Here is a 21,661-nt window from a genome sequence, read left to right on the forward strand (position 1 = left end):
TCCAACATCAGCTTAATAAATGCTTAATAAATACTTAATATGTCCATCTCAGGTTAACAACGTGTAACATAATCAGCATAACAACATAATAACATTGCATAACAACATAATACATTGCATAACATAATAATAACATAACATCAGTGTCAACATTCTAGCATCTACAATAAGCATCAATCCATAATACATGAAATTCTAAACCATTAGAAATAAACAAGCCTCAGAAATTAAAATACCTTAAAAATATCTCCGTTTCCAAACAGCATCCTGTGCCTTGTCTGGTTTTTGTTCTATCCTGTTCATACTCGTCCACTTGACTGTAGATTCACTCCTTCCCTCGCTCCGGCAGCCTCAACCTGGGAAAGGAGTAGGAAAACTCTCTGTCTGAGTTGTGTGGTAGGGAAATTGCAAGGACTTGGGATGTGGGGAGACGACGACATCATTTTCCCTGTATCCCCCTCCCTACAGTATTTCTCCTTTCCTTCCACATGTAGCCTACATGTCCCTGCTTTCTTCTCTCCTTCTGCCCATCAGCTTTTTGTCTGCGTGCCCCTCCATCTTCAACTATATTTAATTCATTTATATCCTGCATTTTTTTACAGTGGGGACCGAAAGCAGCTTGCATCACTCCCCTTTCTTTTTTCTTTTCATATAAGCCCTTTGACGCAGGTCTGAGAATATGTAACTGACCCAAGGTCACCTGGTGGTATAGCAGAGAAGATTTAGACCACAATCCCCTAGTTGCCTATCTGATACTAACCACTACACCATCCTGAGTTTTGAGGAGTGGCTTCTGTTGAACAGTAGCAAGTAGCCGGTCCTGACTGAGTCATGCAAATCATCACATTGCACAATAGTTGCTGTCAGATCTCCTGGATCTTTCTTCGAAGGCCAAAACAGTCCTGGAAAGGCCCCTCCAACTCCCCCTCCCTTTTAAGTATAGAAAGCAAGACTAGAAGGCTGGCAGTCACTCCTGCGGTGGCTACTGACAGCGTGTTCATTTATCAAAGCTACAGGTGCAGTTTCTGTTAGTTTAAAGGGTTTTAATCTCCAATATATATATTATTTAAATTTCAATTTTTTCTGCAACCCTGTTTTTTTTTCAGATTTGCAGAAAGGTCTCTCTTGTTTATTTATGACTCTAATCTTTAGATTTAAGTGTTCACAGCTTTGACCATGTTGAGAATTAGATATATTGATGGATAAATGTCAGTTGTTTAAAAAGTGATTTTTTTAAAGATGTTTTCTGAATTTAAAACAGTTTTTTCTGTAGTTTAATTTCTCCTCTGTTTCTACTCCAGGGGGGCCCATATCATGATCTTCTGCACAGTGTCCTGGGAGCATATACATGTTACAGACCTGATGTAGGATATGTAAGTATCCACATAATGTTGCGGTCTCATTAGTATAGTATATAGATGATAAATACCAGTCCAGAGCATATATAATTTTATAATAATATTTATAAGATTGAAGGAGATTGAGCCTGGAAGGATTGCCATGACGGAACTTGGAATAAACCTTAAATGGAAGCATATATTGCTGGTGATTAAGATCAAGACATTTTCTAGCATAGTATTCTCCACCACTATGCATTGGTGTGAAAGTTGTTCAGTGAAGAAAGCTGACAGGAAGAAAGTTGATTGACCTGAAATGTTGGAGGAGAGTTTTATGAATATAGTGAATCAAATAAGTGGGTTTTAAATCAAATGAAGCCCGAACTCTCCCTAGAAGCTTGCAATATCTAAACTGAGGTTAATGTACTTTTTCTAAGAAACCGGACCAAAAAAATATACAAGACTCACGTATGCTGCTATAGTGGCTTCAATGTATTATACACTCATATTTCTCAACATACATAAAATGCAATATACACAATGCTTATTAATATTTCTATTCTCAATAGACTCCCTCGGAAGGAGCGTTGTAATCACTCCTTATGTGCTAAACACCATTTGCACCCGGCTCAGTCCAACGTATCATGAAAAATGAACAATCTTGCTCTTCATATGTCCATATCCAAATTAATGGTATTCTCCTTATATTTGCAAGGTTCTTACCCTTCAGCGTGTATTACTATATTACACACACTCTGATTTGAGCTGTTTGGAGGAAGGGTGTGAGAAAAATTGAAGGGTTATTTAGAGGTCTACCAACTGTTTTAGTAGCATAACAAGCTTTTATGTGTTCACCTTATAATGAAAATGAGGTGTACTTACTTGCTGCAGCCACTCACTCATTTTATTTTGATAAAGGTCCAGGGAATGTCCTTCATTGCTGCTGTTCTCATTCTCAACCTGGAAGAGCCGGATGCTTTCATTGCCTTTGCAAACCTCCTGAACAAGCCATGCCAGCTGGCCTTCTTCCGTGTGGATCACAGCATGGTAAACCTCTGCTTTGAACTACTGTAATTTTATTATTTTGCATAAAATGCATTTTTGCAGTTAAAATACTTAGTGGCAAATGGTACATGGAATTTCTGATTTTCCAGCTCAGCAGCTGTCCTTTTATGTTTGTCAATTTTGTGGGGCTATCGGCTTTCCTAGATTGACAGCAGCGACAAGAAGTGCTTTATCAGCACTTGTTACCCCTCTGTGTTTGCGGCACTCTTGACTTGATCGCTGTCATTTTAAATCCAATATTCCTTTTCTGAAAACGATATGGTTAAGGTTCATCCTGTGGTCTTTTTAAAACAAAAGATAACAAGGAAAAGGACATACTAAACTATTTATGATAGGGACAGTTAATTGCTTCTGCAATCTGTGTAACTGAGGTGAGTTCTGTATGAGAGAATGTTGATTAAATCTGGGTCAGGGCACTTCGCTAGAGAACTGCAGATGCTTTAAGAACAATTGCACTGGGATTTCACTTCTGAAATGCTGTGTATTATTCACTGGAGTCACCCATTTGTGTTCCGTAGACTGGTTTACATATTGGCATTGATTACACTTCATTTTTTACTTTCATGGAACTATTCTTAGGCTTTTCTGTTTTGTTCACAGATGCTGAAGTACTTTGCAGCATTTGAAGTGTTTTTTGAGGAAAACCTCCCCAAATTGTTTCATCATTTTAAAACCTACAATCTTACTCCAGACATATACTTAATAGATTGGTAAGTTAAAGACTGGCTAAATAGACTCAATTTCATGTTGTCCCATCTTGCTAAATTGAAAAATTGGGCCCTGATGTTATTGTTAAGATCTTAACAGGCTGCCTAGATTTGTTTTCCCCTATGTACACTTGAACGTGAGTATAGCTGGAAAAATACACCACAAGGGGAAAACAGCAACTAATATAACGTATGAAGAGAAAAGAGTTTTCAGGATAACAAGTTAGAGGTTGACTTCTTTGTGCTAGAGAAGGATGTTTGGTATTAGTACAGCATTAAATGTTTGATATTACATTCTTGAATGAAAAGGCAGTAGTTCTCTAACAGAAAATAAGGAAGCACCATCAGCATGTTATCCCCAAGCAGGTATTGCCAATATTCTGGCCTTTATGTGTACTGCAGGAGTTGAATCTGTGTATGGAAGCCTGACTTCCCTGCCTCTCTCCTCTAGCTGCAATTCAAAATGCTGCTCCTGAGGGACAAGGGACCCCTAGGAACACTTGAGGGGGAGGGTTGCAGCAGGTGGAGTATCAGTGAAGATCACCTCTCTGCTTGCATGCTTGGATCTCTTTCACAGTATCCAACTCCAGATGAAGTGTCCTGCGTCTGATAAAGCACATTCAGAAGCAAAATAATCATGTCAGTCGTAGTTTCCCAGACCTGAAGAATTATTGGACTTTCACAAATTACCACTGATACTTGTTGGTGCTAGAGTAGCTCTAATCCGTCCTTAAGCAGTAAAAGTTGCAGGCATGTCCTTTGTTCCCCTGTGCCTGATGTTTATAATTTCAAAATTCAGGATCTTCACCCTGTACAGCAAGTCACTACCCCTTGATTTGGCCTGTCGTGTCTGGGATGTCTTTTGTAGAGATGGAGAAGAATTTTTGTTCCGAACTGGATTAGGAATTCTTAGATTATATGAAGATATCCTCCTACAAATGGACTTCATTCATATAGCACAGTTTCTGACAAAGCTACCTGAAGACATCACGTCAGAGAAGCTCTTTGCTTGTATTGCATCTATTCAGATGCAGAATAGTAACAAAAAATGGGCTCAGGTAAGCAATATATTTGCATGGCTGGATACATGATAATAATTGAAAAAGGTGATAACCATTGCTCAGAAATACCTCTGTATGTGAGTTGCATCAGATCACGATTTTATAAGGGGGTCAGCTCAGTGTTAGAACAGTGATGCATTTCAGCTAGGCCTTTCTAGGCCAGCTGTTATCAAACGCACGTTTTCTGGATTTGCAAATTAAAGTCATGCTATCTGAACAAGAGTGGCTGGCTATTGAATGGCTCTGGCCAGTGGGAATCATCCTTCATTTTCTTTTATTACAAAGTGTAATGTCAACATAAGCAATTCAGAGTTGGCTTGTGGGATGGGGGCCTGTCTGATGTGCACTGGGGCAGTTAGTATCTGTCATCCCTTGTATGGAGACTTGTATGAATTTGACGGCTGATTTGTTGGGGAGTTGGCACGTTTCCATAGCAGTAGACTGCAGAAGGTGGTGGTTAAGACATCACAACCCCCTCACGTAACCCTGTTCCAAGGGGAAGGGTGTCATGTTGCAGCTACTCTGTTCATGAATGATTCATTGCTGCTGACAGCGTGTATAAATACTTTCCAGTCATTAAGAATGTTTACAGAAAAATGCTGCCAAATCCAGAGTGAGGAAATTTTTTTAAGAGGTTCAGTGAACAAAGTTGATGCCCTTTCCTTCCCCAAAGATCAGATTGGATACTGTATTCTATGTCTGCTATACTAAGACCCCTCTGCATTTTGAGATGCATGCTTTTGTTAAATTGCATATGTAATTGTAGATGAGGAGGCTGCTAGAAGATATACGTTCATACATCAGAACAAAAATCAGAAACTATGGCCTTTTCCAAGAGCAATCAATGGCAGTTGGTTCCCTTATATTTCAGTTCATCATTGGGGAGGAGGGGCTAGAGTGGGCTTCACTGATCTGATGAATGAAAAGAACTCTAAAAAAAATCAATATTTATAAACGTTAATTTGTGTTGTTCATTTAACCTTTATCTTAAACATTGGTTTGCAGGTGTTTGCATCATTAATGAAGGATAGCAAAGAAGGAGACAAAAATCATAGTCCAGCACTAAAATGTTAACTTCAAAGTTAATGGTAAAGTAGAAAACCACTTGGATTGTTAAACAATTCTAAACATTTTCCCAATGAAAACCACTAAGGAGAAACTGCTTGGAAGGCTCAAGGAAGAGACAGTATTTGACTGAGTGCAGTGGTGGAATTGGATGAAATCTTTCGCCCTGTTGCCAGTATTAAAGAGCTTTTTGTGGGAAGAAACTTTTCACAAGAAGCAAGAAATAAAAAAACGTGTAAAACGGAAAAAAAATGGCTAATGTATATTTAATATTTAAAGTTTAATGCAATAAAATTTGTAATAACTTTTGTTGGTACTTAAAGGTTTGAGGGATACCTTTTTATGATTACCACAAAGGCACTTTTGGGAGTGAGGCAGGTGTTGAAGTTAGGCCCCAAAAAACTGCTACCTGAACCAAATGTTTTGGTGCAAATACCTCCAAAATTAACCGGTGAGATTCTTAGGACCAAATAAGTTTGTTTTTGGTATACATGCTTGCCAGGTAACAAGAGGCTTTTTGATATGTCTTACCAGGTCCTCTGAAATTGCAGCTTCATTCTTCAGTTAAATCAATGTATGCAAGTTGAGGCTGAGGAATTTGCCCTCAGTCTTCCTTCAGTCATTGATAAAAGGTCTCTTGGCAGAGGTCCAACCAGTTTGCTTGGATGGTATGCTTGTGTAAGCAGCTGATTGGCTTCTGGAATTTTGGTGGCTGAAATTCTGGGTGGGCAGCTTGCTTAAAGGAAAATTTAGATTGCTATTCCATGGAAATCAGATGATTTTTTTTTGTTGACTAATCAAAGTGACTTATACTTGATAAACACTAGTATAATTAATAAGCTAGTGATGTCCTTTTGCACATTTTAAGGAATGTTAATGTTGAAAGTTTGAATCCCTGTATATTAACTTTTTTTCACTTAAACATGCAGAATTGAGTAGTTTTGAACTCCAGTGTGTACAATAATGAATACTCCAAATGCATTTTGTCAGCCCAATACTTTCTCAGTTAACATTGGTGTGATACTGTAAAGGCAACTCAAAGAAGTTCTTCAGCTTCTTCACACTCCTGAAACATTTTAAAATGGCTTTTGAGCTGGAGGGCCAGCGGGAGGGGGGAGGATACCTCTTAATACTCTGAGCAGCTGATGCTTGGTATTTCTAAATCCATTTTGATAGTATTAATGTAAATAACATTGCATTATGACTTTTTGTACCTGATCCCTGTATGTGGAAATGAAGTCAAATTTATCATTGCATTTAAAAAAAACAGTGAGACTACTTCAGTTGTCAAGTGTTAAAAAGTTGCAGAACCTGTTTTTAAAATTTTGAGTTACAATATGTTGTAATATTTATGTTGCTATCAAATTTAAAACTACATCTAAATACTACTTTACAACATACATTTTGAAGTTAACACATCTGATTTTTCTTATGTATTTACTTAGTTCCAGTATATGTCCTCTATTTGGTTCTCTTGTACAGTTTTCTTACTTTTCAAGTATACACATGTATATAAATTGTACATAGAAGGGATCTAGCCTTCGTTCAAGACCACTAGTAAAAATTCCTATGTAAATAAAACTCATAAGGAAATGAATACTTGGTCTTCATTGTGTCTGAAATAATTGTTTTCATTGTGTCTGAAATAACTTTATTATTAGTTAAATACAAAGGAATAAATGGCTGTAGAATTTTGAATCACTTCTGTGTATAATGGGAGCTAATATCTAGAGTGAACATTTTAAACTAGTAAGACTTAGTAAAAGCTTCCTCTGATTACTTTCAAACTGCATGAGATTGCTTCCTCTTATCAAGTTCAGGCAAACAGAACTTCTCCCTTAACTGGCAGAATAGCTGCTGGTCCCAGAACACGACCTTTTTGAGATGGATGAGAAGCTTATGACCTGTGTTGTGAATACTGGTGGGATGGGGAGAGTCTTCCAAAACAGACTCTGGTACTGCCATTGCATGTGCAGAAGAAAGATTCTGAAAGTTCTGTTTCATGTTGTTCTTAGCAACAGTTGCTCCTTTTCTGTGTAACCCTCTATTCTTTGCACTTTAGCTAAAATATATTGCTTTTAGAGGAAGGTGGACATTTTGAAATTCTGTCTTTTAGTTCTACACACATCAGTGGTCCTTAGGGCTCCGCATGCACAAAAAGGTGTTGATAAACACAAAAGCATTAAGTGCATGGCACTTCCAGCAGATTGTGATTGCTGCATTAGCCCCCACAGCATGCCAAATAACTGATATTCTAGCTTTATTACAATTTCTGTTATTGCAGAAGCATTAGCTTTCAGTTGCAGGCAGTTATTCTGTACAGTGCATAGTTGACAAATGGAAACAGCAGGCAAGTGACACTAGTACTGCATCCATACAGTGCTTGTAAATGGGTGCCCACTTTAGCATCTGTAACTGTGTGTCCTGTACAGTTTGCCGGCATGCTTGCTTTACCAAGGAGGTCCCCATTTTCAAACCAAATCTGCTCTAACTCAGGTCAATTCTGCATAGATCAAAAGTCAAGGGGGAAGGTGCTATGAAACCCGTTTTTTGGGGGGAGGGGGGACTTTGCACAGGTCCTGCCTCCAAAATGAGCCTGCTCTGTTTTATTCCCCACAACCCAGGTTTTTCGAAAATCACTACATTAGAGTTCCCTTTGAAAAATCCCAGGTTACAGCCACTCCCAAATGAACAGCCAGGCAGGAAGCGCTTTATTTCCCTCTCTTTCACTGCACCATCCATGGTCAGGGAGTACCTGCTTGCCATTGTCCTGCCATTGCAGGGAAGCCCTGTTATCTATCTTTTTAAAAAAAATTGCGGGTAGTATCTGCGTAACTACGCATGTGCAGCTGGTCGTATCATGGGTCAGTCATTATGGCAGAGGGTTCATTTCTGCATACCTGCATAACTACATATGTGTTGCCAAAAATAAAAGAGAAGCGTCTCCGTTCAAAGGTGTGAAAGCAACCTGGATTATTTCCATGGGCTCCAATCACTGCCTGCATTGCATGAATGTGAACAGGAAAAAGAAAAATGGGTTCCTTCATAATGACTGCAACCTGCTGTCTGTTGGCTGTGCAGAATTGGCCATATAATATTTTGAAATCTAGTTCCTAACCAAATCAAAATTGACATGCTGTGTTGGCACAAATTCAGAATTTGGGTAGCATTGGGGTACATGGGGTAAGGAGATGAGAATACAGAATCGAAGCATTCCTAACCAGTAGTTTTGATCACCATGAGTCAAATATGCTTGGAAGTCATTAGCCTCTTTTAAGATGCCTGGGAGATAGTTATGGTTCAGTAAGGATGAATTTACACACGTGGACTTCACAGGATGACTGTGACATGGAGCTGATTCATGCTGAATCTTGCTAAGCAAGGGCATCTTCATCACCTGACAGTGTTGCCATTGGAGGCAATGTGCAGGATGAATGACGATCTGTACACTGATGTGAAACAGCTATTACACATGCCAGGATGGTTTTTGCCTTGAGTCTCAGTTAAGAGAACTGGGCTATTAACGAAGCTTCATGTGTGTTAATTTGAGATCAGGTTCTTGAATTCAGATTAAACCGTGCTTTATACTCCTGCTCAAATGGCTCTTCACCTAGCAGTCATATGGACATTCTGTCACCCAACTGGAAGTGCCACCTGATCGGCTAAAGTTTGCACAGCAATAAAAATGATGAAAAACCAAACTTTCAGAGGCAATCATATTATTTATTTATTTTATTTTATTAAATTTCTATACCGCCCTTCCCTGAAGGGCTCAGGGCGGTGTCCATCATTTAAATAACAGTTAAAAACCATTTCACCCCAATCCCAGTTAAAACCATATACAAATTATAAAATTCAAAGTCCCAATGGCGATTAAAATTATTTCCCCTTCCCCCTTCCTGCCCCCCCCCCCCCACAGGAGGCCAGATTTTTCCACAGAAGTGAAATGTTATCCCGGCTGGCCAAATGCCTGGCAGAACAGGTCCGTTTTACAGGCCCTGCGGAAACTCTGTATGTCCCGCAGGGCCCTGATCTCACTTGGGAGCCTGTTCCACCAGGTAGGGGCCAGGGCTGTAAAAGCCCTGGCCCTTGTAGAGGCCAGCCAGATCACTTTGGGGCCAGGGATCACCAGGAGGTCCGCCTCCGAGGAGCGGAGGGGCCTAGCAGAGAGGCGATGAGTAGGGGAGAAGAGCGGTCCCGTAGGTATGCTGGTCCAAGGCCGCGAATAGCTTTAAAGGTCAAAACCAGAACTTTAAACATGACCCGGTACTCGATCGGCAGCCAGTGTAGTTGGTACAGGACCGTAGTAATCCGGTCCCTAATAGATGTTCCCGCCAGCAACCTGGCTGCCGCATTAGCCTACTGTAGCCAAAATAACAATGCACATAACTGCCATAGCAAGCCAATAGCACAATTTCTAGTCTTGGATAGCTGGATTTTCTTGCCTGTGGGAAAATCCAGTTACAAAGTATTGCTGTAGCATACTAGTTGTGCATTGTCCAGTAAGGTATGGATGCAACCTTTGTTTCTGCTAACAATTGTGGATGCCATACTTTGTTGCAGTGCACACATTTCTTGAAGCTATGTACTTCTGTTCACACAAGTCTTAGTGAGCTGTAAAATGCCTGGCATAAGAAGAGTTAAGTTTCACAGCTGGGGACCACCCCTCCAACAGCGTGCCTCACAGGCTTGTGAAAATAAAATGAAGGGGAGATGAACAGTGTAAGCCACTTTGGGTCTCCTTTGAGGAGAAAAGTGGGGTACAAATGAAGTAAATAAATAGTACTGTGGAGGACCCTGAAGACTAATATATTGTGGCATAAACGTTGGTGACCCAGAGCCCACTCCATTAGGTGCATTGAATCTTCACATTCTGTTGCCTGACAGATTTAGGCTACAGCCAGTTGAATATGGGGCAGACCTGGCCTACTTAGGGTTGTCCACTCCTGTTTCGGAAGTACCTGGAGATTTGACATTGGAGAATGAGGTTTAGGGAAAGAAGGGACCTTGGCAGTGGTGGGATTCAAATAATTTAACAGCTGGTTCTGGTGGTGGGATTCAAATAATTTAACAGCTGGTTGCTTACAAGCACCATTTTAACAACCAGTTCTGCCGAAGTGGTGTGAACCTGCTGAATCCCACCACTGGTAAGGTATAATGCCATGCAATCTGCCTTCCAAACAGCCATTTTCTCTTGGAGAAGTGGAATGTTTTACATAAATTTTAAAAAGTGATTTATGTAGTCTGGAGCTCAGTTCTGTAGTCTGGAGGCTGGCAACCATATCACAAATATTAGAAGATTAAATGCAACAGAGTGCTGATTGAAGTATTTCGGAAACAAAAACAGTTTTCTGCCATTTTCTGTTCTGCTGCAAAGATTGTCCTGCCTTTGCCATTTGTTGAAGGTTTCCTACGAAGGTTTTCTCTGCTTGCAGTACATCCACGTGCAATTTCACTGTAAAAAGTACATGAATAAAGTTCTTTTGTCTGGTGATCCCACACGTGTCGTTTTTCCTTTTTTTTTGCTGTTTTGAGGGGGATGTCTGCGAAGCTAAGACAACAAAACATGAGAATCTGCAATGTGTGCATGTTTGTGTCATAGCTTCGCAGATATCCCCTTCAAAACAAAACAAAAAAATGGACATGTGCGCAGGATCGCCAGGCAAAACAAACTTCATGCATGTACTTTTTACAGTGAAATCACACATGGATGCTGTGTGGTTTCCGGGCTGTATGGCCGTGTTCTAGCAGCATTCTCTCCTGACGTTTCGCCTGCATCTGTGGCTGGCATCTTCAGAGGATCAGCCCGGAAACCACACAGCACCCAAGTGATTCCGGCCGTGAAAGCCTTCGACAATAAATCACACATGGTTGAGCTGCAAGCAGAGGAAACCTCCCTGGAAACCTTCACCAAATATACTAGATAGGAGAATCTCTGCAGCAACAGGGAAAATTGCAAGGGCAGCTATGAAACTGACGAATTCTGCTAGCAAGCAGGAAAAGAGAACCTTTTGGGCTGGCACCACTTGTGTTCTCTGTGCCAAGTGAACACAAAAAGCCAAAAATATCTTTTTAAAATGTCTGCAGGACATTTTATTTCTGCTGTGCGGAAAAGACTGGGCTGGAATGGTTTGGTGGCTGTTGGAGCGCTGGACTAAGGTCTGGAAGACCCAGGGTAACAATCCCTCACTCTGACAGTGACGCTTGCTGGGTGACCTTGGGCCAATTGCGCTCCTTTAAGCTAACACAGGCTTCTTTTTATCACAGTTTTAACATAAACCTTTGTGTCCTGGGAAACTGCCATTTCTGACCTTTGCAATGATGCCTCTCCCCCTCCTCCTACTTTTTGTAGTTTTGCATACATGCCTAACAACTCGTGACAACGCTTCATGCATCTGAAGTAGTGGACTTCTCCTGGGTTGGAGGTGTGCTGTCACAACAAAGGTGCTGACTTAAGGCTCCACAAACCAAGCCTTTCCTCGTTTAGTTCAAGAACCGAGTTGACCCTGGCTGTGCCCGCGCGACTTATGAGAGGCGCCTCGGACAACTAAATGCATGTGATTTCCCTTTCCACTCCTCGCCAGTAGAGGTCGCTGTGGGTAAGTAGGGAGGCTTTGTGCGTAAAGCTCTTCCGACCTTACTTGCACGGAGCAGCCGACTTCCGCTGCCTCGTGTGTTGGAGGGTGTGCTGTCCTCCCGTGTAAGCGGGACTGCATCCTGTCTTGCCGGGTCATTTGCAGCCATGAAGCCGGTGAGGACTGGGGGATCTGTGGGAGGAAGACCCTCTAGCTTGCCTGTGCAGGGATTCTTAACGTGAGCTCGGGGGAGGGTCGTTGCTGTGCCCTTTGGGGAGGGGTGTAACGAGTGGAGAGAAAGCCACGTGTTAGGACGAGGCACTACGGTGCGGTGTGAAAGGAAGTGTTATGGGAAGAATAAAATAAAGGGAAAGGGAATAAAGTTTTATTGTGAGATGCAGTTGTTATTTAAAAAAGTATTTTAGGTTGGAAGAGTATGGACTTATGTGAATTGCACCATGGTTTTATATTGGCGTCGTGCAGGGGAGCCGGGATCAGAAAGCAGAATGCAGCACCAAGTACTTAAAAGTGTCTCCAAGCAATAAAGTTAAATATCAAAACTGTCGAGAATAAAGCATCGGAAACGGATGGGGGTGGAAAGCAAGTTACACACCGCCGTTACTACTCCACACGCAGAAATGGTTATATAGTTTAGGGGAAGAGTTTATGGAAGCTCGAACTTTCGCTTCTCGGAGAGATCTGTAAGGCTCCGTTGGCAGGGAATGCTATAATGGGAGATGCTCTTCCATCATTGGAGAGATAGCAGGTAAAATAAATATGGGCAGTTTGGTTAGGGCTTTTGGCCTCGGCTTCAGTTTGTGTTACGCAAGTATGTGTTTTTGCTTTCAAACATTTACTGTCTTGCTTGCATAATGTATTCCAAAATTGAAGTTTTACTCGCAGCTCTTCCCTGTTCTCTTCCATGCCTGTTAACAGCATTGGTTGTTAAAAGTGTGATCCAAGTTTGTCACCAGGAAAGTGTGCTACTAATCCTAATTCAGCATCCATGTGTGACATTAGTTCGGTAGTGCTGTATCACTGGTGAATTTTTAAGTGTAAGAAACAGCCATTCCTCTCATTGTTTTTACTGGTGTGGAATTCTTCTTACTTTTGAAAGTTTTGAAATGAGATATTAAAAAGAAGTCCCACAAATGGACGCAAAAGGTCACCTAACCTTCTTTGTTTCTAGAGAAGACATACCAAACGGGTCCCAAGCTTCCGCAAGTTGTTGAAAACAAGTAAAGTTAAACTTGAAAACAAATTAAAAAACAGACAATATAAGCAACAGAGCACTGCTAAGAAATACCGAAAAGAACAAAGGAAGCTCAGGCAAGCTGTCAAAGATGCTGCAGCCAAGACACCAGTGCCTTTGGAGGTTTATAAGAAAAAGCATCCAGGTGAGTTTTCAGGGAAAATACAGGGCATGAGATTGTGTCTCCTTTTCTTTTACACATATTCACTTATCCCCGTAGGGCTCTGGATCAGACCAGAGCCCTATGGGGATGGGGCGGTATAATAAATCGAAAAAATAAATAAATTAAATAAATAAATAAAGTAATAGAACTAGGAACAGTCATACAATTGTGTGTTCTTTTCAGCATGAAATAGTGTACTCAGTCTAAAGTCTTGAGCACAGGGCAGAACATAAGCACATCTGTAAATAAAATGCATGGTTTGCTGTAAGAGTGATGTAGGGTTTTGAAATAAGTTGATAGCATAAGTTCTGTAGGCCCCATCCAGCATACCCATGATTTTCCTCTCCACTTTGAACTTCTTCTCAGTGTTTTGATAGTGGCATGATAGTACTTGAAATTGGGAGCAGATTTGAAATTGATAATAAAAATCTTGCTCTGCGATTATTCCAGTAATGTGATTATACCAGTAATGTGAATACTGCGATTATACCAGTAATGTGAATACTGCCGTCAGGGTCAAACTTGACAGTAGGCCGGTCATTAAAACCTGACAGTAGGCCGGTCATTAAAAAAATTAACTATATTGCTTAGAACAATGCATTAACAGCACTGTAAACTGCATTGTGGTCTACTTTGGACCCAAGAACTATAGAGCTATAGAGTTGTCCACGCAAGTTAGTGAAAAGTTGCCCAAACCTGATCAAGGTTGCCCTTTGTTCTCCTTGAATGTTAATATTGAAGATCAGGTACTCGTATAAATCCAGACTTCTGAATCCTGTTGGATTGGACCAAGAATCAATCTAATCTGGACCAAAAATCCATCTAATCCAAAAATTTTCCTGTCTGCCAGATGCTTCTGGGAAGTTTACAAGTAGAGTGTGTAAGTGACAGGTGTCTTCTCTTGTTTTTGATTATTTAGTTACTTCATTTATATCCTGCCTTTCTTTCCAATGGGGATTCAAAGCTGCTTACATGATTTTCCTGATCTTTTGTCCTCACAGCAGCCCTGTGAGGTACATTAGGCTGAATGTGTCTGATTGACCCAGGGTCACACAGCAAACTAGCATGGCAGAGTGGGGAGTTGAACGTGTGTCTCCCAGATCCTAATCTGACATTCTAACTACTATACCACACTGGCTCTCAGTAGTGTTTGTCCCTGGAGTTATAATGACTCTGAATATGGAGGATTTATTTGGATGTTGACTAGTGACTGGTATCAAATCCCAAATGTACACTGTGTAAGGGCCAAATGTACTGTCATATTTAGTGTTTTAAGCTATCTTTTTATTAGGTTACTTTTATCACATCACTGGTAAAAGAAGCAAGATGTCACCTGGGTTTCCTATTACTAGTGATAAAGGACAGACGTCTGTACCTGCCTGTCCCTATAACTATCAGCCTTGCTATAATAGTCCCTATAAGTGTTAGCCTTGCAAGGATGTAGGTCACCCATAAGCTGAATGTAAAGATAGTTTGTAGGAATTTCAGTGGATTTCTCAGGGCTGACTGTTGTGAAACAAAGGGCTAGTCCATTTTAGGTTCATCTGTTCTTTTCAGAGTTAAGAACATAAGAACAAGCCAGCTGGATCAGACCAGAGTCCATCTAGTCCAGCTCTCTGCTACTCGCAGTGGCCCACCAGGTGCCTTTGGGAGCTCACATGCAGGAGGTGAAAGCGAGTTTGGGAGCTCACATGCAGGAGGTGAAAGAAGAGTTTGCCTTCTTCATTTTAAGCACTGGAGTATACTCCATCATTCATCCTTTAAGAATTGAGAATGGGGACCTGGTTGATGTAGTTTGTCTGAGAAATCAGTACCAGTTGGTGACTTTAATATTTTTAATCCTCAGTATGTGGATGGAGAATTTATTTCCATGGTAGACTGAAGAGTTTGACTATGTTATGTATTAAAACAATGTAAGGATATAAAGATATAGTATAATTATAAATACTAATTCTATTAACTATGCTGCAGATGAATTCTCTCCCCCCACCCCCCACCCCCCAATCTATGAAGCCCAATGATAAAGTAGTTTCTTTCAGTCTCCCTTTAGTCTTGGCATAACATATGTATATTTCTGTCAGTGTCTTGGTAGTTATTCTGTTTCCATTTGCCTCTGTAGAAAAAGAAGAAGAAACGGCACTTCCTCTTGATATGATGGATGAAGATGATCTGCAACTAATGGAGGAGCTGGCTCAAAAGGCATCCTTTGTGACAAGAGATTTGTCTTCCAGGTAAGAGTCAACTGTATCTTTTTAGAGTGAGTTTTGGAGCAGTTTCAACAGTACAAACAGTTTCCAAGCTTATTGACAATTCATTTAATATGCATTGATGTAAACAAGCTATAAAGCTGTTCTGTGTCCCAAATGGTAGGTGTCTGAAATTTCTTGTCAGGTCTCAGATGATTGTATGAAGGTCCATTTCTTGTGGAGTTAGCAGCATTTTCTCTTGGTAGTTTATTATCCCTAGTTTCAGCCGGTAACCTCTGCAATAGAACATTTAGATTCTAGTCCAGTACCACCTTTGAGATTTTACAAGGTTTCAAACATCAAAGCTTGCTTCATCAGATGTGAGGTTTGTGCTATTGTAATTCCAAAAAGGTCTGTTGTAGATCCTGCAGGTGAGAATTTCTGCTTGACGGATTGGAACAGATGCCGCTATAATGTAGAGCTTGGCTGTAGATGGCAGATCATTTGGTGTGTTTAGGAAGGTGACTGGAGGCATGCAGATATGTTTGGTGACCAGTAGGTTTCCAGCAGAAGGTGGCTTTTATGCTTCTGTGAAGTATTTGTACAGTAGTGTAGATATTTTGTATCTGATAGAGGGAGCTTTGATTATCAAAAGCTTATGCCCTGAAAATCTTGCTGGTTTCTAAGCTACTACTGGACTCGAATCTAGCTGTTATCCCTCAATGTCCCAAGCAATAGTTCTGTACAGTTCATTAATAAAAATGGTTAGAAATTTGTGCTCACAGGTTGTGAAAGGGTAAAAATACATACTCCAAAAGTGGGGAGGATAAAGTAGGTCAGAAATTTAAAATTGTTGTATACATATCATAATGGCATGGTTAACTGGGGAGTTCACCACATGCTCATGTGGAGGAGTGGGGAATCAAATCTGGTTTTCCAGAGTAGAGTCCACCACTCTTAACCACTACACCATGATGGCAACCCTTTGCAATGGTAACTCTTTGTAAAGAAATGTCGTGTGCTTAGTTCCCAAGGTAAACCTCAGCATTGCAAAAGGTTTTCAGCAACTGTGACCTATCAATTTTTGAAAGTTGAACAGAAGCACTTTAAAGCAATGATTGGGAGGGGGAGATAATATTTTCAATATAAATGGGTCTGCCTAGACCTCTTAAAAAACTGTGTATGCATTTTATAATGCATGTTATAAATTCTCCTGGAAATTCAAGAGTCTTTCCTTGTGCAGTGAGCCCGTTCATGCCAAGAAACGGAAGCACGAGAGTGTGATTGAGAAATATGAGAAAATGCCCAGGCGCATGCAGGCTGAACCTGAGAAAGAACTTATCCATCTGCTTCCCATCAAAGACAAATGTCGAATTATTCCACAGACCATGGAAAAGCCAGGTGAGGCACATTTGGGATTTGCCAGGCATGTCAGTTCTTTAAGAAATTGGGGGTGGGGGGTGGGTGGGTGGGTGGGATTTCAGTTACTGAAATGAACATTTTACCAAGGATCTTATTTCTTTTCCAAAACATTCCGATTACAAATTCTGACAAACCACTAAACTTATGGCAGAGAGAGCTGGCAGGTTTTATATGGCAAGGAAGAAAAGCCAGGGTAACAATGAAAACACCATGTGATGCTAAGAAAGGGGCAGTCTACAATTACCTATTTACAGGGGCGTAATGAGGCAGCCCTGGGCAAACTGTAGCCCTGGGCAAAACCTGAGTTGGATGCCCCCCCCCCCCCCCATGGTTAGCCTCTCCACCACGACCAAAAAAATTTTTGCACCAGGGCATTGGTGCCTACAGGGGGTGACGTTTTTAGACATATCAGCACCAAAATTTCAGCATATCATCAGGAAACTGTCCTTATGCTACTCCCCATGTTTGGTGAGGTTTGGTTCAAGGAGTCCAAAGTTATGGACTCCCAAAGGGGGTGCCCCATCCCCCATTGTTTCCCCCATTGACAGCAATGCAGAAAACTCAATGCAGAACAAAGATGCTTGGGCAAATTTCTGGAATGTTCCTGCAGGGGGCGCATTTTTTGATGTATCGGCACCAAAATTTCAGAGTATCATCTGGAAACTGTCCTTATGATACCCCCAAATGTTGGTGCAGTTTGGTTTAGGGGGTCCAAAGTTATGGACTCTCAAAGGGGGTACCCCATCCCACATTCTTTGCTAAGGAGATGGGGGCTACCCTTTTGAGGGTCCATAACTTTGGACCCCCTGAACCAAACTGCAGTAATTCCAAACCTGCTGAGGGAATGCCATCATGACTTGAGTCTCCAGGATGATACCACTAGAAATTTTGGTGCTGATACGTCCAAGAACGCTCTCTCCCTGCAGAGAACAACATCCCAAAAATTTCCAGCTCAAGAATCTTTGTTCTGCATTAAGTTTCTGCATTGCTGTCAATGAGGGAGTTATTACAGGCTGGGGGGGGCACATTTTTTGAAGGCTTACAGTCTCAAAATCCTTTCAGGAGGGGTCTCACCAGGAGACTGCCCTAATTATTCCCCCCACGTTTGGTGCAGTTTGGTTCAGGGGGGCCAAAATTATGGACCCTAAAAACTGTAGCCCCCATCTCCTATTAGCTCCCATTGGGAACAATGGGGGATAGGGGCACCCCTTTTGGGAGTCCATAACTTTGGACTCCCTGAACCAAACCTCACCAAACTTGGGGGGTAGCATAAGGGCTGTCTCCTGATGATACGCTGAAATTTTGGTGCTGCTAGCCTAAAAACTGCGCCCCCTGCAGGTCAAAAATAGAAAACCACTAAAAATACCCCAAAACGAACCCAGCATTTTGATGCCCCCCCCCCACAAGGTGATGCCCTGGGCAACTGCCCACCTTGCCCAATGGGCATTACGCCATTGCCTATTTAAGAATTTATTTGGAAGTCACAGCATTGACCTGGTTGAAGAACTGGATTTTATTGCAGAATTGGAGACTTGTAAATCTGGAGAGAGATGGAATTACCTTTGGATGGCATGCCTTTATCTGGTATGGCAAAGAAGAGATAAACAATTTGGATACCATGTAGTAAGATTTGCGTTAAGCAGGGATGGAACAAATACAGAAAGAAAATCATGGATAGAATTCCGCTCTGGTTATCTCCTCGTGAAGCCCTGTTCAGAAGTCAGTCAGGTATGGAAAACAATTGGCTCACATATAGAGAACTTCTAGATCAGTGGTTCTCAACCTTCCTAATGCCGTGACCCTTTAATACAGTTCCTCATGTTGTGGTGACCCCCAACCCTAATATTTATCCATTTTACAGATGGAGAACACTGATGCAGAGAGTCTTAGGTGACCCCTGTGAAAGGGTTGTTCGACCCCCAAAGGAGTCCCGACCTCCAGGTTGAGAACCACTGTTCTAGATGACCATACAGAAGGGAAGAAGAAAGATTATAAATTGAAATCAATAGAAAAATTGGAAAAAAAGAATTAACTGAAGAACTGGTGGTTCTTTGCATAGTTAAGGGATAGATTTGTTAAACATTAAAAAATAATTTGGTTTTGAGAACAAATCTACATCACTGATAATCCAATTATTGGACAATAAAGAGCATCTGATTGGCAGAGCGTACAAAGAATGTTTGGTTTTAGTCACTGAGAGGGAAGTTATTAAGGAATTTATGAAAGCTTCAGCAAGGAATGTAGGTCACAGTATTCAACTCAAGGTCTGGCAATACGTATGGAAAAATGGTGAGAAATTCTTTGCGAGTTCTTACTTGTAAGAAAATATATACAAAATGCATTACCGTTGGTATTTAACTCCAGTTAAAATTGCTAAAGTGAGTGATAATAACCAGAATTTTTGTTGGAAATGTTGTAGAGAAATAGGTACCTTCTACCATCAGTGGTGAAACTGTGCAAAGGCAAAACTATTTTGGAAAGGGATTTTTGAAGAAATTTCTAAGAAAATCAAATTTAAGGCAGCAGCCTATTATGTATTTTGGATAGACCAGTAGACAAAGAAGTGGGAACATTATTTAGATACCTATCAGTTGCAGCGAGAATTGAATAGGCTAAGAATTGGAAGCCTGAATAAATTCCTACAAGGTATGAACGGCAGTATAATTTGCTAGAATTAGATAAATCAGCAAAACTAACCAGTTATGTTGAGGATAAACGGATTACAGATTTCAAGACCGAGTGGATATTCTGGACAGAGTATATTGAGCAAAAATTTAAAAATTAGAATATAGCTTTGGGGTATGAGACTTAACAAGGAAGATTTAAGAATAAGAGTATACAATATAAACTAAAATATTTTGAACATATAAAAATCTCTTTAGCTTTGTTTAAATTATTTCTCAGGAGTAGAAGATTCACAGTAAGGGAATGACAGTTAAAATTCAGTTCTCTGTGGGGAAGTTGGAAGTCTTACTTTATGGATTTGTTTAAAACTATATCATTGTTATATTTATATTTTGGCATTTATGTAATATGCTGTTGAATAAATAAATAATTGAAACTAAAAAAAGCAATTGGTGGAGGTGAGTTTTAAAGAACATTTTTTTCTTACAGTTCAGGAGGAGGAAGAGGATGAAGAAAGTGAAGCAGAAGCAGCAGCATTAGTGACACAAGGTAATATATTGTCTTTTATTTTGAAAATCATTTGGACAGTTTCAGGAATTATTGGATTTTGTCATTCAGATAATGTTACTTTTTTCAGAACTATTTAATGATAAATTTCTTAATTTATCTATAAATATCTTGAAGCTGTTCCTTCATTGAATGACTGAACTGAGTAAGTAAAGTAAATAGAATTCTATCAAGAGATGAATTACCCTTAAGCTATTTCCATGTTACAATTAGGGAGTTTCTATGTTACAATTAGGGAGTTTGATGGAGATATCAACAAAATGCCTTTAACTGCTTTCCAAATAACTGTTCTTGCCAGCTCCTAATGGAAACACCGCAAGCACATGCACAGAATTTTTACAAGTGTTCATATACGTGCCAGTATTAAAAAGGTGACTATTAGGAAACTTTTAACTCTTATTTTTCTTTTTTCACCAGCTGTTGAAGAACCTTTACCTGTGCTCACTACCGAAGAATTGATAGTCTATAGGAGAAAAAAGCTGCAGGAGAAGAAGGTGCACATAGCTGCCTTGGCATCTGCTGTCTTGGCTGATCCAGAAAATAACGTAGGTCACGTTGAATCTGTTCTGAAATCAACTGGCTAAAAATCCCAAATGGTGAACTCAGTTTTGAATTCTTTTCTCATCAGTCAGGTCCCAAGATAGTTCATTGGGAGATCCCAATTATTGCAGGAAGTAAAAACCATGAGGTGTTGTGATTCTAACCTGGAGAACTGGGGTTTGATTCCCCGCTCTGCCACTTGAGCAGTGGAGGCTAATCTGGTGAACCAGATTGGCATATGCACTCCAACATATGCCAGCTGGGAGACCTTGGGCTAGTCCCAGTTCTTTGGAGCTCTCTTAGCCCCATCTACCTCTCAGGGTGTTTGTTGTGAGGGGGGAATGGAAAGGAGATTGAAAGCCCCTTTGAGTCTCATTACAGGAGAGAAAGGTGGGATATAAATCCAAACTCCCCCTCTCCTCCTCCTCCTCCTCCTTCTCTTGTTGTTGGTGTCTGGAATAAGCTTATGTCCTGCTACCTGGGCCTTGCATCTCTCAGGCAGGCAGGCAAGTGGTCATGTCCGCACTGCCCCGTCACTGCCAAAAAAAGCCACGCAAGTCCGAATTCCCCGCCGCTAACATAATCCAGCAAATGGCCAGGAGGAAACCACCTGATGTCATCTTCTCCCCTGAATTGCCCCCCTGCTTCGCCAGTAGTGGTGGTGGGGCACTGGGATGCTGGCACAGCATTCGTGTCACATCCCATCGCCGAGGGAGACCGACTGCTGCATGCCGGCAGTTTTGCCTCTCTGCTGGGTTTTGGGAAAGGCAAACATCCTGGGGCAAGGATACGCTACTCCCACAAGCCCTTTTGCCTTTGGATGGGGCTCCCAGAATTTTGTTCGTGAATTGGAAGTGGAAATTCCTTTTCCTTCAACTCCATTTTATTGTCTGATGGTCTTTCGGTTGTTTTATGCATCAGTAAATGCATACTAAAGTTTCTGGAGTGTGCATTCCCTCTTCAGGAACAGGTGCACAGCTCAGGGTTCTCAGGACTTGGTTACCATCATTTGTATTCAAATGTCTTCTGATCTTTTGATTTTATCTTCCCAATCCGATTTGCTTTCATTGTTGTTTTTGCTCATTTTAAACTGATC

General features: G+C 40.9%; 2 protein-coding genes across 4 annotated transcripts in view; both read left to right on the forward strand.

Annotated features, from left to right (window-relative positions):
* Window positions 1–6,832, forward strand: part of TBC1D12 (TBC1 domain family member 12) — a 53,714-nt gene extending 46,882 nt beyond the window's left edge. For both annotated transcript variants that reach the window (XM_048506054.1, XM_048506052.1), the window contains 5 exons: window positions 1,302–1,373; window positions 2,256–2,384; window positions 3,003–3,112; window positions 3,909–4,167; window positions 5,176–6,832. In XM_048506054.1, the coding sequence (XP_048362011.1) occupies window positions 1,302–1,373; window positions 2,256–2,384; window positions 3,003–3,112; window positions 3,909–4,167; window positions 5,176–5,244 (639 nt within the window). In that variant the 3' untranslated portion in view covers window positions 5,245–6,832. The remainder of the gene's footprint in view (window positions 1–1,301; window positions 1,374–2,255; window positions 2,385–3,002; window positions 3,113–3,908; window positions 4,168–5,175) is intronic.
* Window positions 6,833–11,894: 5,062 nt separating this feature from the next.
* The window catches only part of NOC3L (NOC3 like DNA replication regulator), a 30,712-nt gene continuing 20,945 nt past the window's right edge, over window positions 11,895–21,661 (forward strand). For both annotated transcript variants that reach the window (XM_048505295.1, XM_048505296.1), the window contains exons 1-6: window positions 11,895–11,986; window positions 13,000–13,207; window positions 15,345–15,456; window positions 16,655–16,812; window positions 19,948–20,007; window positions 20,443–20,570. In XM_048505295.1, the coding sequence (XP_048361252.1) occupies window positions 11,978–11,986; window positions 13,000–13,207; window positions 15,345–15,456; window positions 16,655–16,812; window positions 19,948–20,007; window positions 20,443–20,570 (675 nt within the window). In that variant the 5' untranslated portion in view covers window positions 11,895–11,977. The remainder of the gene's footprint in view (window positions 11,987–12,999; window positions 13,208–15,344; window positions 15,457–16,654; window positions 16,813–19,947; window positions 20,008–20,442; window positions 20,571–21,661) is intronic.

The sequence above is a fragment of the Sphaerodactylus townsendi genome, linkage group LG08 (assembly GCF_021028975.2).
Source record: "Sphaerodactylus townsendi isolate TG3544 linkage group LG08, MPM_Stown_v2.3, whole genome shotgun sequence".
Taxonomy (NCBI): domain Eukaryota; kingdom Metazoa; phylum Chordata; class Lepidosauria; order Squamata; family Sphaerodactylidae; genus Sphaerodactylus; species Sphaerodactylus townsendi.